Source organism: Salvia splendens, chromosome 1 (genome assembly GCF_004379255.2).
Source record: "Salvia splendens isolate huo1 chromosome 1, SspV2, whole genome shotgun sequence".
Taxonomy (NCBI): Eukaryota; Viridiplantae; Streptophyta; class Magnoliopsida; order Lamiales; family Lamiaceae; genus Salvia; species Salvia splendens.
Window position 1 is genome coordinate 40,748,899 of NC_056032.1, and position 17,598 is coordinate 40,766,496.

A 17,598-nucleotide genomic window follows, 5' to 3' on the forward strand; every position below is an offset into this window, starting at 1 on the left:
TACTTGTGTTGAAATTCTCATGTCACTGTGTTGATATTTGTAATACACTATGTTGATATAAAAAAATCACGAAAATTATAATATGTTAACTAAATGACAATTTTACTCATTTGTTGATATTTTGTCTACTATTTATTAAAATTCGTAAGGTTTAAATTCTCATCTACTTATTTTAAAATCTAAGGGTGTAGATTTGGTCATAATTTTGGATTATGGTGCTAAAAGCGATAGAAGAGGACCCAATATAAACTATGGAGTAGATCAAATATCTCAACTTAGCCATTAGCTACTTAAAATATGCCTCATCGATCAATATGATCGTTTTATATTGATACTATAATAATTTGTACGTATTGAAGTTAGTACTACATAATACATTTACTAAAACTATTTGGATAACTGATTTGTCTTTCATCCCAAGCTATCCTTAAATTCAATTATTTTGTTATGTACTGTTTTTTTTTCTATTGATATATGAACATAATTTAAAGATGTATATGCGAATCAAACTGCCACTAAATCAACGCACACTTGTTATGTATGTTGTAGTATTCTATTTTAAAAGGCAGCAATCATATGGGTCTGTTTTTCTCTAAAGTTATTCATGCATATACTCCCTCCGTCCCGGACTACTCGCACATTTCCTTTTCGGCACGGAGATTAAGGAATGAGTGTATAGCAAAGTCAACAATTGCGGCTGTATGTGATAATTTTTACTAAAAATGGAAAGAGTGCAAATAACTTGGGACGCCCAGAAAAGAAATAAGTGCAAGTAGTCCACGACGGAGGGAGTATTAAATATCATCAAATGTCCTTTAATAGCATGGATAATCATTTTATAGTAAGTGACAACTTATAATAATATCACCATATGCATATAAACCTATATATTTTGATTAAAAAAAACTTATGCTACTTCCCTTTAATTAAAATTCATTAATGTGCACTAATCAGATCATCGTTTTGACCATAAATTAATTATTTCGTTGAGTACTATACATATTTTAAATCTCGAAATATTCGCTAACCTTTTCCAACATAGAGGCGATGGCTAATATATAACTAACTAAAAGCTGTGCATTTGAGTTGACAGGTCACAGATCGAAGAAACATGCCAAATCATAATGTGAACCGAATTCCATAGTTTGAAAATTACTTAATTACATCGACCAACTAGAGCAAAATAATTGCTGTGGACATAAGTAGTTCAATTAGAATTAATAAATGAATAAAATTCAGTGAGTATATATAACAATTTCTTTTGGTGAGATTAAGAAAAATAATATAAATACACAATCAGATGATATGATATGAAATTCCGTACATTCATAGATCTTAATGCAAAACAATCAATCTTAAGAAATCCTAATTCTCATACTTATATTGTACTTTAATCTTAATGCCTTAATGGTGCAGCTGTTCCTTGATACACACATATGGCATATATTAGGAAAATATACGGTTGTTTATTCATGAATGGCACAAAATACAAAATATATAGTGTCCCACTAAGCATGGATAAACAAGATTTACGCACAAGTATCTGAATTTGAAACTCATTTATGATTTATTAAAAACAAATTTTTCTTGAATGTCTTATAAATATAATTTAATATGCTTATGTTGCTTATGAGATTAGAATATGTATTCGTATATATAAGTAGAATAAAATAAATAAACAATTTATTTATACTATGGGACAAAAGTACAAAACCCTGCTGCCGATTTGCATAGCGCATGGAGAAACTGATACGATTATTATTATTATTATTATTATTATTATTATTATTATTATTATTATTATTATTATTATTATTATTATTATTATTATTATTATTATTATTATTATTATTAGTTAATTATGGATTTGCATATCATTTTCATATCTTTTATCTTGCTTATTAAGTTAGTATCCACTATTATAAATAGTGGACATTGTTAGTCATTTTGATTAATTCAAGAAATATCAAATCAATTTATCTTTTATCGTTCTTTTATCTTTCCGTACTTTATTTTTCCGCAAGTTCATCTCGTCAAACCTTAATTGACCGAGAACCCTAGGCTGCTCGACGGGAGGATCCCGCGAACGAACCTAACCCTTCTCAGGCAACCTCGCGCTGCCGGGACCGATACGAGTACCCTCGTATCAGAAACCAAGTCATTTAAATACAATAATACTCTCATACGGATAAATAAGTGTATATTTTGGTGAGGCTGGATCATGAATGCCCCCCCTTTTTGTTGTGTTTGTTGGTCCTTCTCCTTGAGTAGCAACATTCATTTTGTCTTGACTGATCGTGTTGTCTTTCCTTTTTTGTGTTTCAGAGTGTTTTGTGGTTGTAAAATTATTAGCAATTGAAAACATTAGTGTAGAAACACAATTGAAACTACTATATAGGTTTCGGTTGAGTTCGGTTGTCATAACTAATATCATGAGCAGAGGCGGACATAAGAAGAGCCATGGAGGGCCCATGGAACCCCCAATATTTTTTAAAAATTCCAAGGGTATTTTAGTAATTTCACATTTAAATTAAATTAAATATTATTTTATATTAAATTATAGTTAAACCTAGATAATTAACCTTCTCGGCCAATATTCACTCCCGGCGCCGCTACCAATCTTCCATCTTTTTCCAATAACCAATACATAAATTTTCTTCATCTCTAGAATTAACGGCACTACGGCAATTCCGTATTCTGATGTTCACTTCCAGTTTCCATTGTTGTCTTGTTGAATAGCTGAGTTGCTGTTGGTTTGGCAGTTCAGAAAACAAGTGAGAGAAAAATTGTTTTGCATTCTTAAAATTGGGTGTTTGTGGCTTTGATCCGTTGTCTTATTTTTTAATCCAGTCACATAGTAGTAGTATTTTTTCTCTAATTAGTTAAGATATATTTTAGAGTGATCAATTACTAACTCATTTAATTGCTAACTACAACTAATTTAAGACTACATGATTTTAGAAAACTTGTGATCTACAATTTGCCACGTATAATTTTTGTTTTTATTAATTAAATTGAAAAAGATAAAAAAACTACCAAATCAGGGGTTTGGATGAAAATGTCAATATAGTGTTTCGAAAATATCAACACAATGCTGTGAGAATGTCAACACATTGCTAATATTGACATTCTACGTGTATTATATTGATATATTTTATATATCATGTTGATATTTGTTGTTGTCCGAAAAAATTGAAAAATTTTGAATTTTTTTTCAAATTTTGACATCGGAACATATACAAGTGAGATCTCGTTAGAATCCTTATAAAATTATCTTTAATTTGATATATATTGTGTGAAAAAATAATTTAGACTGAGAAAGTTATATGTGTTTTAAAGTTATGAGATATTTTTCAAAAGTTAGTTACAACTAATTTGTTGTAAATTGACTTTAATATACTTTTTTGTTGATCGTATTGACATTTCGGAGCTGATGATCTAGGCCCTTAATTTGAATATCTAATGGTATCACCAGCCTCTTAATTTAAATATCTAATGACTATTATTTAGTTGTATTTAGCAATCAAGTATTGAGTTAGGAATATAACACTTCCCTCCAATCTTCTCGATACTACGCATGTCTTTATATCCACCATGTATTCTGAATAAAATTGTAATTTGATCTATAAATCTCAATATAAAATTACTAAACCATTAATAAATACTACTAGTAATTAATAATATTTAATTAAGTACTAATAATTACAGGCTTTTAAAAGTATAACAACTCAGCAAGACATGGTATTTGGGCCTATCCCCTTAGACTTGCGGCACCTGCCCAACTTAGACTATATTTTAAAACAAAAATTTATTTAAACGTCCATTAATGAATCATTTATTGTCGATTATATATTATTTTTAATTCAAGTTAGTTAACACCTTATTTCGGAAACTTTGATGGGTCTTAGATAATGCAAAAGCAAACTGAAATGATAGGTATATAAATCAAGTTTGGTTCAACAGAACAAACTAGACTATATGAGTGCCTGTATTTCTTCCTATCAAATTATGTACATTTCACCGATCCATGCATCTTCAAGAATCAATACCTCATTTATGAAAGCAGCCACTAGCACGTGACGAGCACATGGCCCACCGTAATTTTGAAAAAAAAGAATAAGTCGTCATTTTAGTCTTAGATGCATACCAATTTCTATTGTAGCCGTTTATTCCCAAAAATATAAACAAGAAGTTAAATCCTACTCAAATTACATATTTTGATCGCACTCATGTGACCTGGGGTAAGGCCGAGGTCAAATCAAAATTTAGGGCTAAACACGCTTGAAATCTTATAAAAATAAAAAAAGCAAAAATTATTATTGTCTTTTCAACCCACGCGTTTAAGTCCAATACTCATTCCAGTTCACACATTCGGAAGCATGTTAAAATCTCTTAAATTTTATCCTATATCGACTTGATAATAATCGTAACATCCCTCCATTTTGTAAAGCCTTTTGAGGGATGATTGTGAAAGATCCAATTGAATTGGAATGAGGTTGCTAGATCCAAAATCCAATACCTAAGTCGTCTATTGCCCCAATTTTATCGACTAATTCCCGGATGATTGGGATCTAAATAAATCAAATTTAATCAATGCTTTTGTCTTTATAGCCAAGTCGAAAATGCAATTTGAGATCTGGGCTAAACCGTGCATGCAAGTCCCCCAATAAGCAACCCTCATAGACCCCCATGGACAGTCATATTAGTAATTTAAGTGAATTTTGGTATGGCCTCCAATCGATATGTCACGTTATTTATACTAACTAAATTTTCCTGTAGCAGATTAAGATCTTGAATAAAGTTTACAGCAAGCCACTGGCATATTGTTGTGAGTTTGATATGTACTAGTAAGAGTGGTTGTGCATGCCTATTTCTTATTTATGATTTTGTGATTTTGGTCTTACACTTTATCTTTTGACTTTTTACATCCAGAACATTTCAACTCGGATCACAATCGGTCATACACTAACTATTTCGTCTATATTTAACGGTCAACGGTATTAAACCCGAATTTGACCCATCATCTTCTCCGTCAAAATACTCAATCTCACTAGACTTCCTCCGGCAGCACCTCGCTGGAAAAGACCACCGGCAGGTCGACGAGGAGACGCGCCGCCCCATCATCACGCTCGCCGGCGATGCCTCCGTGAAGCGCGGCTACGTCTTCTTCTCAGAGGTCCAATTCATCCCTGCCGAGGGGCTTTGGAAAATCGACGCGCTGTGGCGGCAGCACAGCAACGGAAAGTTCGGTTACAACGTGCAGCGGAGGATCTGGAAGAAATTGAATGGGGATTTCACGGCGTTCTTCATCAAGGTGGGGTGGATGAAGAAGCTAGAGAGCTCGGAGGTAGAGCAGTACAATTACAGGAGCTTTCCGGTGGAGTTTATGTGGGAGATGGAGGAGGGGCCGCCGGAGGGGAATCTGCCGCTGACGAATGCGTTGAGAGGGACGCAGCTGCTCAGCTGGATTCTCAGCCACCCGGCTTTTGACGGAGATCGTTAAATATAGACGGAACAGTTAGTGTAGGACCGATTGTGATCCGAGTTGAAATGTTTAGGATGCAAAAATTCAAAAGATAAAGTTTTCATTCGGACCAGATAATCTGAGCAATAGCCCAATAGTAACTTACAAGTCCTCCCACCAAATAAATCATCCATTTAAGTCAAAATATATATTCGAGGCCCATAAGCTCGTTCAAATATTATTTTCTATGGTTAAAAACCATGGTGTGTACAAATATGTCTATTTATTTTCATGATAATAAAGTTAAAATTTGTATATCCACTGTACATCATGCAAAATTTATGATAAATGTATCTCTTATAAATGGCAAAACTCTTATTTTTTCCGGATTCAGTTAATTTCGGGAGGGGATCCCCTGCTGTGCACAGCAGGTGCGGTCCCCTCACTATTCACTTTTTTATTAATTTTTTTTATTATTATTAAACAAATGAATAGTGTATGTACAGTGAGGGGACCGCACCTGCTGTGCACAGCAGGGGATCCCCTCCCGTTAATTTCACTGCGACTTATCGTTCAAATTTTCATGACATCGGAATCATCGTTTTGAAACCAAAATAATCGGTATTTATAGTCCGACGACACAACTAATTGAGTACTACATAAATAATGTACCTATGATTTACAAAAAAAAAATTCTTACACATTAGGCAAAGTGCTTGAAAACTTGCAGTTTTTAGTTCCTCTATGTGAGTAGGGGTGGGTCGATACGAGATATCGTATCGAAAACGTTGTATCGTATATCGTATCGAAAATATCGATATAAAAGAATTTCATATCGTTATCGTATCGAAAGTTTCGATATATCGAATTTCGATATATCGAACTTTCGATATGGATAATATCAATATCGTTATCGTATCGGTATTTCAATATATCGTACCGAAATTCGATATATCAATATATCGAATTTCGGTACGATATATCGAAATATCGATATCGTATCGAATACCTGTATATCGAAAATTATAATTTCAAAACTTAAAATTCACACCAAAATTAATAAAACTTCAACACAATAAAATTAATAGTGTTCTTATCTCCATAATCAAAATACAACACAACCAAGTACAATTAAATGGATTTATATATATTTATAATTTAAATTTTAATATGTATTGAATTTCAATGTTTCGATATATACGATATATATCGTATATTCGATATAAAACGATATATCGTGATATAAGGAAATTCACATCGTTAATATCGAAAACTTACGATACGGTATCGTATCGTATCGAAAATTACGATATATCGAAAATTCGATATTTTTCAATACGATACGACCTATATATCATTTGTTCGATATTTTTCCCTAGCCCCATCTGTGACCATATATTAAATTAATTCAATTGATATATGTATAGTAGTATAATTTAATAAAGTGCAGACACCTCATAATCTCAGAATCACTGACGACATAGCTTCCATTGTCAAAAACTCCACTACTGTAACTACTTTTGGTCCCTCAATTCGTTCCCCCAAATGAATCCAAGCAAAATTGAGGAAGATCTCTTCCACCACCTGGGCCCTTCGCCGCACCACCACCACCACTTCATGGACCCGCAATCGCAGCCCTCTATCCACCACGACGCCTTCTCCCTCGCCGAAATCGACCTCTTCCGCGACGACGAAGACGACGAAGGCGGAAGCCACTCTTCGTCCGATGCCGAAATCCCTCTCCCATCATCCAACGGCACCGTTCTATTTCAGAACCCTAATTTGCCGAATCACCCCTCTTTTAACCACAGCAAGCGGCCGATTAACCAGACTCCGTTTTGCATTAGCCCCGAGCCGCATATTTCCTCCCAATTCTACACTTTCAACAAGGAATCGCATGCTCTTATGATTCGGTGCTTAATTGATGGCCGATTGGCCACGCCGGAGGAGATCCGAGCCGCGACTCCCCCTCCTGTGCTCTCCAGTTGGCGGTCGGTGTGGAAGGATCGGAACGAGGACACAGCCTACCTGACGGCGTGGAAGCGCATTCAGGACAAGCTCAATGTCCACGTGTCGGAATCCGCTACTAGCATAACCGGTAATAGTAGCCATTTTCTTTGTTTCAAGAACAATACTAGTCAATCTGTTTCGCATGTTGATCAGTGGCAGGACATAGTCATGTTATATCACGGTGATACAGAATTCAAACACTTAGGGTTGAAAGAAACTGTAGAGAGAATTAAGCAGGTGTGGACTGTAGGGGCAAAATTTTATGGCATACCTGAGAGTTACATTAGGACTTGTGTCTCTGCTTGCCCTATTTGCTCAGATGAGTCTTCTGGTTGTGCTCCAAGGTCTAAGAGGCGTAGGTTTGAATACACTGAATCGTTTGATGTGCCCGCCAAGGAAGTCCCATCACAATTGCAAAAATTGGCTGCCAAGCATAAGGTTGTGTTGTGCATACGACAGAAATATATTAGGTTTAAACCATTTATGGCAGAGGTCAAGGACTACGCATGTCATAGAGCAGGAGAGCCAGCTTCCTCAAAAAAATCACGGATGCTGAAGAGAGAGCCATATACGTCTAAGCGGTGTGGGTGTGGCTTTCGTATTAGGGCAATAGTTCCAATATCAAAATATAATGAGAAGGATAAGACATTTGTCTATGAGGAAGAGGGGACAGCGGTCTTTAAGCTTTATGCGGTGCATTCGGGACATGAGCCAGGGCCCTTGGATGGAAATGCTAGGATTATGCATCGAATGGCTGGACATAAAGGGGGACTGCTGATGGATCAAGAGAATGTATACGGGATGGCTGAAGATGGGGAAAATGAGAGTTTTAGGTTCTTAGGGAAGGATTCTGGAGACTTGCAACATTCAATTTTCCAGCAGGTGCAGGAAGTGAGGAGTGAATTGGGGTTGCTTGAGGTTAGGCTTGGGAAAATTCCACCTTCACTGGTAGGTTCCGTGTCTCGTGAACTCTTTGATATCGTGAATAAGCTTAGAAATGTTGCTGATGATGGTTCCAAGTCTGTTGGGTTGCTTTCAGAGAAGCAGCATCAGCATCTAGATGATGTGTTGGTGGTGGAGCATGATTTGCCAGATTGGGTGGATGACCACCACACTAGGATCTATGGTGATGGCAAGGATGCAGATGTTATAGAAGATGATGAGGACAGCTTTGGGAGAACTCTTGGTGAGGTTGCTTCTTGGGAACGGATGAGGACAGAGTGTAGGAATGAGAAGGATCTGCTTGGTGAGTCTTGTAAAGAGGAGAAGTGGTTAAAATGTGGCGGTTTTGATCAGAAGGGGATTATTGGCTGCAGTAACCATAAACTGACCAAGCCCTTAAGGCATGCTGAATCAATAGATCCAGATGTTGGTCTTGCGGGTATACAGGTAGATGGATTCTACTCTGAAAATCCTAAATGGTTAGATTCTCCTTGTGGACTGGACCCGGGTGCTGACTGTGAAGATGGTGGATTCAGGCATGGGGAGATTGTATAGAAATTTGGTGAACCCACTCTAACTAAATTCTTAGTTTTTTGGTTCTATTCACCTCAATTCACTGATGGAAGTGGGTTGTACTTGTACAAAGTACACAGCTTGAAAGCTCTCAGCCTCTTACGATCACAGTAACAACCTTTTAGGTGTCTGTATTGCATGTAATTTGTAAAGTATAGTTCTCTGAATATACTTTAATCTACGCTGTGCTGGCATTTTCTATTTTTTATTTAATCCTATGCTTTTTGCATATGGAAGTTGGGCTATTCAGCCTTCATTGGCATTTATGCTGTTCAGTAGAGATACTTATATAGTCTAAACGTGTATCACTTGTATTGCTTGTAGCATTGTATTCTTCTTTTACGTTTTACAAGAAGTTGGACTTAATGATTGTCAAGTATTTGTAGTCAGTCATTAAATATAATACGTAATCATTTGTATTGACTTATATAGTTATATGGTAGATACTTATGATATGATAGCTCGAGTGTCAATCCAACTAATACTTTCGGTGGTTTAGTATGAACCTTGAGTTTGTAATTATGTTAATTATTGTAATAGTATCCTATTGTATGAGCCTTAAATTTGTTGTTTATGATGTGTCTCAGATTCTGGGTGTAGAATTGGTGCTCATGGCCATTTTTTTATAATGTGTATTGTGTTTTGTATACGACTACTTCTGTTATTGAAAACATCTTTTGCCAACCTTGGCATATGCTTGTACGCTTTGTGGCTAGTATGATAGGCTGATTTCATGCTTTCTGGTCCAATAAAATGACCTTTTGCTCTTATTAGTTGAGACGCTGCAAGCTTGATTGAAGATTCAAAGATTTTCATTATGTTGTATCTGATTTTCCAAACGCATGTGCATCTCTTTATATTACTATTGTTCCTTTCTGATTTTGTAACTATTAGATACTATATTTTCTTCTCTGCTAGGTTTGTAATTGTTTGCATGTCACTCAGCCCACATTGCCCTAAGCTATCATTTGTTGGCTTTATCATCCTAGGTGAGTTGTGCATTGATTTTCTAGTTGGAGGCTAATTGTATAGATAAGTTATATTCAAGAAAGAATCTCTCTTCTTGTTCTGCGCAACATTAATTAGTCAAAGCTTGTCATTGTAATGAGCTCCTCATATCTATACGAAGGCCCTATCTGTGCTTGGGCTATTGATCTTTGCTGAAGTATTAGAATTATTGTTCTGAATCTTCTGATGCTGATTGTGTAAAACAGCTAATTTGTTTCATAGTACGTGACAAATAATTATGAGCATGACCAAACTTACATCCCTGTTCTCCTAACAGATAGTAGTATTTGATATCAACCTGTTGTTTAGCACCCCCAAGCTACAATCCATGCATTAAACATCATTTGGTAAATATTTTAAGAATATGGTTCTGTGTTGAACAGTTGAAGTGTGATTACAGGCTTATCTCTTAATAAATAGTTTTTCTGTAAGTAACATTTACTTTGCAGAATTTTGCTCTTTCTCAGGCGTTAAGGACTTGAAGCTTGCAAGTGGAGAAACGAGGGCAAGACTGCAACAGCTAGCTTGTTAAAAATTTAAGTTTCTATAGATGCGAGAGACTCAAGGCCTTATGATAATAGCATCATTTTCCATTTGTTAGATTTAATGCCTGTCAAAATGTAGAATAGGTACCCTGCTCTTAAAGTGTTTTCTCTTTCTTATGAACTAAAATTGTAAAGAACTATACAGAGTTTATGTTTAAGGCCTAAGGTGTACGTTTGGTTGAGTAACTTTTGGGCTCTTCACCTCTGTTAGAAAATATAGCAATCATGATATGTGGTTGATGCCAAATTAAGAATATATTTTTACTTTCCTATTTTGATTGATGAGTAAATTTACTGGATATGTTATGTTGTTTTGCATGTCATTCAAAATCTCAAATGATCTTGAAAATTATTGTTTTAAGTTGGAACTTATATAGGAGAAGAAATCTTCCTGTTGGTGAGGGGATTTTAATCATAAACCTTGTCAAAATTTAACATATTTGAGACACAGTTTGAAGAGTTGAACAAATATTTATGGTTTCCCTTTAATCTCAATGTTTACTGGCTTGAGTTCAATTCTCATCCACTGCTTTCTATTTATTGTAGTATCTCCTGTGGTGGCATTTCAGCCAGTGGAGGCATAAAAAGGTGATTAAGTACATACATAACATGCCCAGTCTCTGCAGGTACAATATGCTGCTTTATCTTTAGTTTAAAGGTAGAGTAGCAACTTATGATCAAGTTTTTAGATGGAATATTGTATGAAGACATAAGGAGGCTTACGAATCTATTTTGTTCACATACTTTAGTTTTATGATATTAATGAAATTTAATGTTCATGAGGTAAATTCTGGTTTTGACTTGATATATGATATGTAATGATGTCTGCAAACCAACAAAAGTAATTTGAGCTGAATGTTCCGGGATATGATTGTAGATTCTATGCGACTAATCAGCCTCTTGAAGATGTGAAAATCTTGTTTTACAACACCTAACGCTTGAGGGAAGATTTTATTTGACCTTCAGGCTTCAGCATGCATATCCACCTACTTATTTATATGACCTTGGGGTTGCATATCCACCTCAAGTGCTCATTGGATGTGTGGCGTGCCATTCTTTGTACAAGAAACATGAGTGAGCTATATGTCATTGTCATGTATCTACTGTACATGACGTAAACGATGAGCCAGAATCACTTTTAGCAACTGCTGTCCTCAGAAAATGAATATATGGCTAAGTGATTCAGTCCGCCCTAAATTAGCATTGACATAATTTTGGAGAAGGTGACTAATATAATGAACTGTGCATATCCTTATTTCAATCTCCCATCCCTTACTGTGTCCGTGTTGAGAAAGTGCAGCTTTATTTTACATTGAGAAGCAGGAATCAACAAATTCCCCTTGCCTCTTGGATAGAGCAAAGAGAGGCGAGCGAGCTACCTTGAAAAGAGTTTTGCATCCTATTCTGTGCAATAGTGCTTGGACCACTGCTGATGTTGCTAATGGTTTCTGTTGGATAAATGCACTCAAACTAAATCTATGCCGAGCACCTTGATTTGAGTTCCATGAATCTATTCTGAATATGTGATATACTTTTTTCTTCGCGTAGTCCATCCACACTCCATGAATTAGGCACCAGGCACTATGTGAAAAGGTCTCAGTTTGTTAGTTTTTTTGGCGTAATAATTTTTTTGTGCGTGTTTTGTCTTCTCGTCGGTTGTTTTCTTTTCTCAAGAAAACAATGTGGTGTGTCTGTGGTTTAAAGCAGTAATGTGTTGTGGTAAATGGACATTTCTTGTTGAACGGCTTGATTTAGTGGTTAAAGTAGTTGGTGGGCATCTCCATTATTATGTCTGTATATCAAGCTTACAAGAAGGCTCCTTGAGATGGCAAATTTGATGGTATGGTCTATTTTCTAATTTTCTTATGCTTAATATTATTATTATTATTATTATTATTATTAATAGTGTAGCGGGATCAATCCCAAGTGCTCTGCAGCGTCTGTCCCAACTCCAGAAAAGGGCGTTTCACATAATGTGAATTAAGTATAGTATTATTGCATATTATTATATTAATCTTCCACTATGGCAGCGAATATAATGAGTAACAGGTAATGATTGATGATTATTTGCCTACTTGCCATGATTAGTGACCCAATATCTCATTTATACTTATAAATTTGAAATCCCTTTCCGTTCTTAGGGTTTTGTGAGTGTAGTTGTTTAGCTGTACTAAATGCATACTGTTGTGTAAACTTTCCCAAATATTGCCGATCAATGATTATTAAGATTGGATTTGTCTATATACGGAAACTGTCTCACTTTACAATTATCCGGTGGCCTCTAACTGGTTTTCTTTTCCATATCTATGTAATTCTCATACGTATTTCCTAAAGAATCATACAATCGCTTCTTTTTCTTTTCTTTTTAATCTTTTTAAAGGCATATAGATAGACTAGGAAGAGAACCCATATAATAAAATTTTGATTAATTAAAAGAAAAGCGAATGAAAAATATAAGCAATGATTTACTTCGAAAGTTAAAAGTTCACCCAAATTGAATTACTACCATAATTCAAAAATCCTCTTTGAAAGTTCAAAAAACCGTGCGGGCCCCACAACACAGAAAACTTAACGACCAAAACGCTCTTTCCCTCTCAATATATTTCATTCAAAAACAAGCGTTACGTACTTATTTCTCTACATTTCTATGCTTCCTCATCCCCAATCTACACTCGCTTAAGGTTAGAAAAATATCTGATCAATCTGCCTCAAGTTCGTAAGAACAGCCACGAATTACAACTGTGATCAACCGCTTTCAAGTTCAGGTTTCCCATTTTATCATCTTTTTTTCTTTCTTTCTTTTGAGTCGATCATCGGAACGAATGAGTTATGTCTCGCTTCTGATGATGGAGATTTCGTAAAAGTGTCGTGTTTTTGTAACTGTCGGTTGATTCAGTGGATGTTTTTGTTTTGTGTGGATATATTGGTTTGATATGCGTCGTGAATTGATTTCGCTGATTTGTACATTGCTTTTCCAATTTTAGCCCTGTTTTGTCTGATAATCTCATGCCTCTTTGATCATATAGTATTATATGTTTGCACAGTATATGGAACGGGAATTCCATGTTCATATAGTTTTGCCACTATCTTTGGTGTTCTTGAAAGTGTAATCCTGTCTCGGATTTTAGCTGGTATTTGGGCCTTTTTTGTTTTCTCTATCTATTGTAGCATAGTTTTCTGTTTTGTAACTCTTGGAACTCTGTAGGCTTCTCACGGACAACCAGTATACTCATCAAGGACTGTGCTAATGGAAACAACCTGTGGTTCTCTTTTGTTAGAGCTACAGGTGATCTCAGATAATATTTTCTCGTATATCTACGAGTGATATGGATTCATGGCATTTTGTTACCTGACATACTAATATTTTCATTTTTGAAATGGTTATCGCGATCAGAAAATATGGGATGAAGTTGGAGAGGCTGATAATGAAAGGGACAGAATGCTTTTTGAACTTGAACAAGAATGTCTGGATGCATACAGAAGGAAAGTGGATCACGCAAACCGTTCAAGAGCTCATCTAAGGCAGGCAGTTGCTGATGCTGAAGCACAGCTTGCGGACATTAGCGCTGCATTGGGAGACCGACCAGCTCATATAAAGAAGGTGAAAATGCACAGCAGGAAAAGGAAAAAAGAAGCAACATTTAAAGCCTTAAGTAATTATAATTGAGAGGTTTTAGATCCTTTATATGCTTGATAAATAGTGAGTTTGCTGTTTGAAACAGAGTTCCGGGAGCCTGAAGCAAGAGCTTGAGACAATTATGCCTCATCTGGAAGATATGACAGCGAAAAGAAATGAGAGGAAGAACCAATTTTCAGAGGTTCTGAAACAAATTAATAGCATCTCTATAGAGCTTTCTAGTTCTACGGACACACGTCTTGATGAGATGTCTGTTGATGAGAGTGATTTGTCAATGAAAAGGTTGGATGATTTACGTAATCAGTTGCTTTTGCTGCAAAAAGAAAAGGTGCTGTCCTCATTCTTCACTTTTTCTTAATGTTCATATCACTTAGTTTGACGTCAGAGCTAATTGCCACTTAATTAACAAAACTGTTTAGGGACGACAATATGAAAATGATGAATAAATAAATTTAGAACACTACACAAAATACTTAAAAGATTTAGTCTGGAAAGACTGGAAGATTTACTTTGTCATTTGGGTCAAATAAACACAGCATAAAATGTGTCTCAGTCCTGAATGACTTGAAGATCTACTTTGTCTGGAAGGACTGGAAGATCTAGTTTGTGTACAAGCACAAATCTCGCCTTGTCTGGGAGCCCTCTGCTTCAACTGAGGTTGACACCGACTTCCTTTTCTTATTGAATTCACTGAATCTATGTGTGTGCAGGATGAACGCATGAATGAGCTTCTTCGCCTATTGAACATCGTTAATGCTCTATGCTCGGTGCTTGGGATGGACTTCAAATCAAAAATTTGCAGTGTTCATCCATCTCTAGACAACACATGCAAGAAGAAAAGTATAAGTGCGGACACAATGCAGGGTTTATCTGCTATGATATTTAGACTTAAGAATGTTAAGTTGCAGCGCATGCAAAAGGTATGTTTATTTTCAAGTCAACTCTCTTTCTTGCAATTTTGTTTTCTCTCATATTGGCTGCATTTTCAGCTTCAAGAAATTGCAATGACCATGATAGAACTCTGGACTCTGATGGATACACCAGTTGAGGAGCAACAAATGTTCCAGAATGTAACACTTACTATTGCTGCTGCAGAAAATGAAATAACTGAGCCCAACAGTCTGTCTTTGGAGATAATCAATAATGTACTTCTTTTCTATCTCCGTTTCGTATTGTTTGTTATTAAGAAGGCAATATATGTGGATGTTATCCATCTTTTTCCTGTCTATATCCTTGGTGCCATGTTTTTATAATTTGCAGTGATGTACATACTAACATTTCTTGTCCATAGGCTGAGGCAGAACTTTCGAGGCTGCAAGAAATGAAAATGAGTAAAATCAAAGAAGTCCTATTAAAAAAGAGATTGATTTTAGAAGATATATGCCACGGATCACACATGATTGTTGAAGGAAAATATGGAAAAGATCTCTCTATAGAATCTATTGAGTCAGGTAAGGCTCCTTTCTACTAAATTCACAGCTAATGAGTTATTTTGTTTTGGTTTTCGTTTCCTTTTTTGTTATGTCAAATTTTGAATAAAAGGCAGCTAAAGTTTGAATTGGGGCAACTTCCAGTGACCTGGGATTTAAAAAAGAATAGCAGGTGATAAAAGAGTCATTTCTATCTACCCTTATTCTCTCAATCTTGCAGGGGCAATCAGTCCATCTTATCTACTTGAAGAATTAGAGGCACAGATTTCCAAGGTTAAAGAGGAAGCATTAAGTAGAAAAGAGATTCTTGAAAAGGTCCAGAAATGGTTGGCTGCATGCGAAGAGGAAGGCTGGCTGGAAGAGTACAGTAGGGTTAGTTATAATGTTGACATTTCACTACGTAAATCTGGTCCCTCTAAGTGTATCTCTTACGGTATATACTTCATAGGATGACAATCGTTATAATGCTGGACGAGGTGCGCATCTTATGCTTAAGCGTGCTGAGAAGGCTCGTGTGCTTGTAAATAAAATCCCAGGTAACAATGCTTACTCATTTTCATACTAATAGATTGCAAAGTGAAAAGTATGTTCTTTATTCGTTAATTTCATTTCTTGGTATCAAAGGAATGGTAGATGGTCTGAAGTCAAAGGTAAAAGCTTGGGAGAAAGAAAGAAATGCAGAGTTCCTCTACGATGGTGTAAGCAATCTTCTTTGTTATGTGACATTCTTGTGTAACTGTTGAATGCAACTTCCATAATAACATGGTTCATAGTGGTAATTTTATCTTTGTGATCTAGGTTGGTCTAATTTCCATGATTGATCAGTACAGCGAATTAAAGCGCTTGAAAGAACAAGAGCGTCAAATTCAGAGGGTATGTTTATGTTGTTGAACATGAGAACGTGTGTGGGATTCACTGAAAGTCTGAAAGTGATAGATATTAATATACTCGATGGGTCATGTGTAGGGTCAGAAGAAGCTGCAGGGACAGTTGGTGGCTGAGCAAGAAGCAATCTATGGTTCAAAACCGAGTCCATCCAAGAGCGGGGCCAAGAGTTTAAGACCTTCAACCGGAGGCGTGGCTAGTAAGAGGTTTTCATTAGGAGGAGCCGCGCTCCAAACTGCACTCGACAAAGCTACTCCCTCTTCTCGTTCCCTTAACAAGAATAAGTCCGTGAAACGCCAGACTTTGAACAATAATCACCACACTGGCCTTGCAGTTCCCTCTTCTGGTAAAGTTGTGTTACAAACTCTTTATTAACCAATTCTACAATAAGTGTGTATGTGCTGATTATGATTAGTCTTGACTGCACAGGTAAGAAAAACATGAATAGTAGGGCAGCTAAACAGCATTCCAGCAATGCATCAATCTCACATCAGAGTGGAACAGCAGCATTGAGGAAGGCCCTCTCTCCCTTGTCTTCACTATGTTCCAATGTGATTATTCAGCAGGAGGATAAAAAAGCGAAGAATGGGGCGGTCCAAGATTCTGAGAGTGGTGGTTACAAAACTCCGGCGGCAGCAACGCCAACGAAGAGGTATACTGCAAATGATGAGAACAGAACACCAAAGAGAATGCCAATCCCAGTGGCAGCCACTCCTCCAACAGCGTGTAGCGCAATGCGGACAGCTATGACCCCATTCACGCCGAGCGTTCGTGCAACTGAACAAGTGGAGTACTCGTATGAGGAGAGAAGAGCTGGCTTTGCTGTTGCTAAGGCACTCTCCCTCGTTGACGTTTAGACCCATGCCGTTTAGGTTAGGTTTGGTTTGGTTTTGTTTGTGCATGTATTGGCATAGGCTATTGATCTATGGCTTCTACTACTAGTCTACTATTGATGCATAAAGATTAACTTTCCTTCATATCTGTTCTTGTTTGGATTGATATTAATCATTTTGAGTTGTCAAAATTCAAAACATCTGAGTTCAAGCTTGAAATATTTCACTCTCTTTGTCCCTCGATTCAGATTTCTAAGTAAACATCTTGTTT

General features: G+C 36.2%; 3 protein-coding genes across 7 annotated transcripts; all 3 read left to right on the forward strand.

Moving 5' to 3' along the window:
* Nucleotides 1-5,002: 5,002 nt before the first annotated feature.
* Nucleotides 5,003-5,503, forward strand: LOC121790207 (tetrapyrrole-binding protein, chloroplastic-like; the record flags this gene model as incomplete). Its single annotated transcript, XM_042188506.1, has 1 exon — nucleotides 5,003-5,503. A coding segment is annotated over one exon (501 nt), but the record flags the coding sequence as incomplete, so codon positions are not given.
* Nucleotides 5,504-6,926: 1,423 nt separating this feature from the next.
* Nucleotides 6,927-9,365, forward strand: LOC121751785. The gene has a single exon (XM_042146582.1). It carries the CDS (start codon nucleotides 7,010-7,012, stop codon nucleotides 8,969-8,971), a length of 1,962 nt encoding a protein of 653 aa, XP_042002516.1. The 5' UTR covers nucleotides 6,927-7,009; the 3' UTR covers nucleotides 8,972-9,365.
* LOC121751755 (65-kDa microtubule-associated protein 3-like) lies at nucleotides 7,429-17,553 on the forward strand. 5 transcript variants are annotated; one of them, XM_042146550.1, is made up of 15 exons: nucleotides 7,429-7,562; nucleotides 9,908-10,626; nucleotides 11,089-13,307; nucleotides 13,748-13,828; nucleotides 13,937-14,143; nucleotides 14,265-14,507; nucleotides 14,890-15,099; nucleotides 15,169-15,324; nucleotides 15,471-15,630; nucleotides 15,830-15,981; nucleotides 16,058-16,145; nucleotides 16,234-16,307; nucleotides 16,408-16,482; nucleotides 16,576-16,840; nucleotides 16,924-17,553. In XM_042146550.1, the coding sequence occupies exons 4-15, from the start codon at nucleotides 13,790-13,792 to the stop codon at nucleotides 17,349-17,351; spliced, it is 2,097 nt and encodes a 698-aa protein (XP_042002484.1). In that variant the 5' UTR covers nucleotides 7,429-7,562; nucleotides 9,908-10,626; nucleotides 11,089-13,307; nucleotides 13,748-13,789; the 3' UTR covers nucleotides 17,352-17,553. The 5 variants fall into 5 exon arrangements, with proteins under 5 accessions (XP_042002484.1, XP_042002489.1, XP_042002495.1 ...); XM_042146555.1 differs by having other exon boundaries at nucleotides 10,465-10,626; XM_042146561.1 differs by lacking the exon at nucleotides 9,908-10,626 and having other exon boundaries at nucleotides 7,435-7,562.
* The last annotated feature ends 45 nt before the right edge of the window (nucleotides 17,554-17,598 follow it).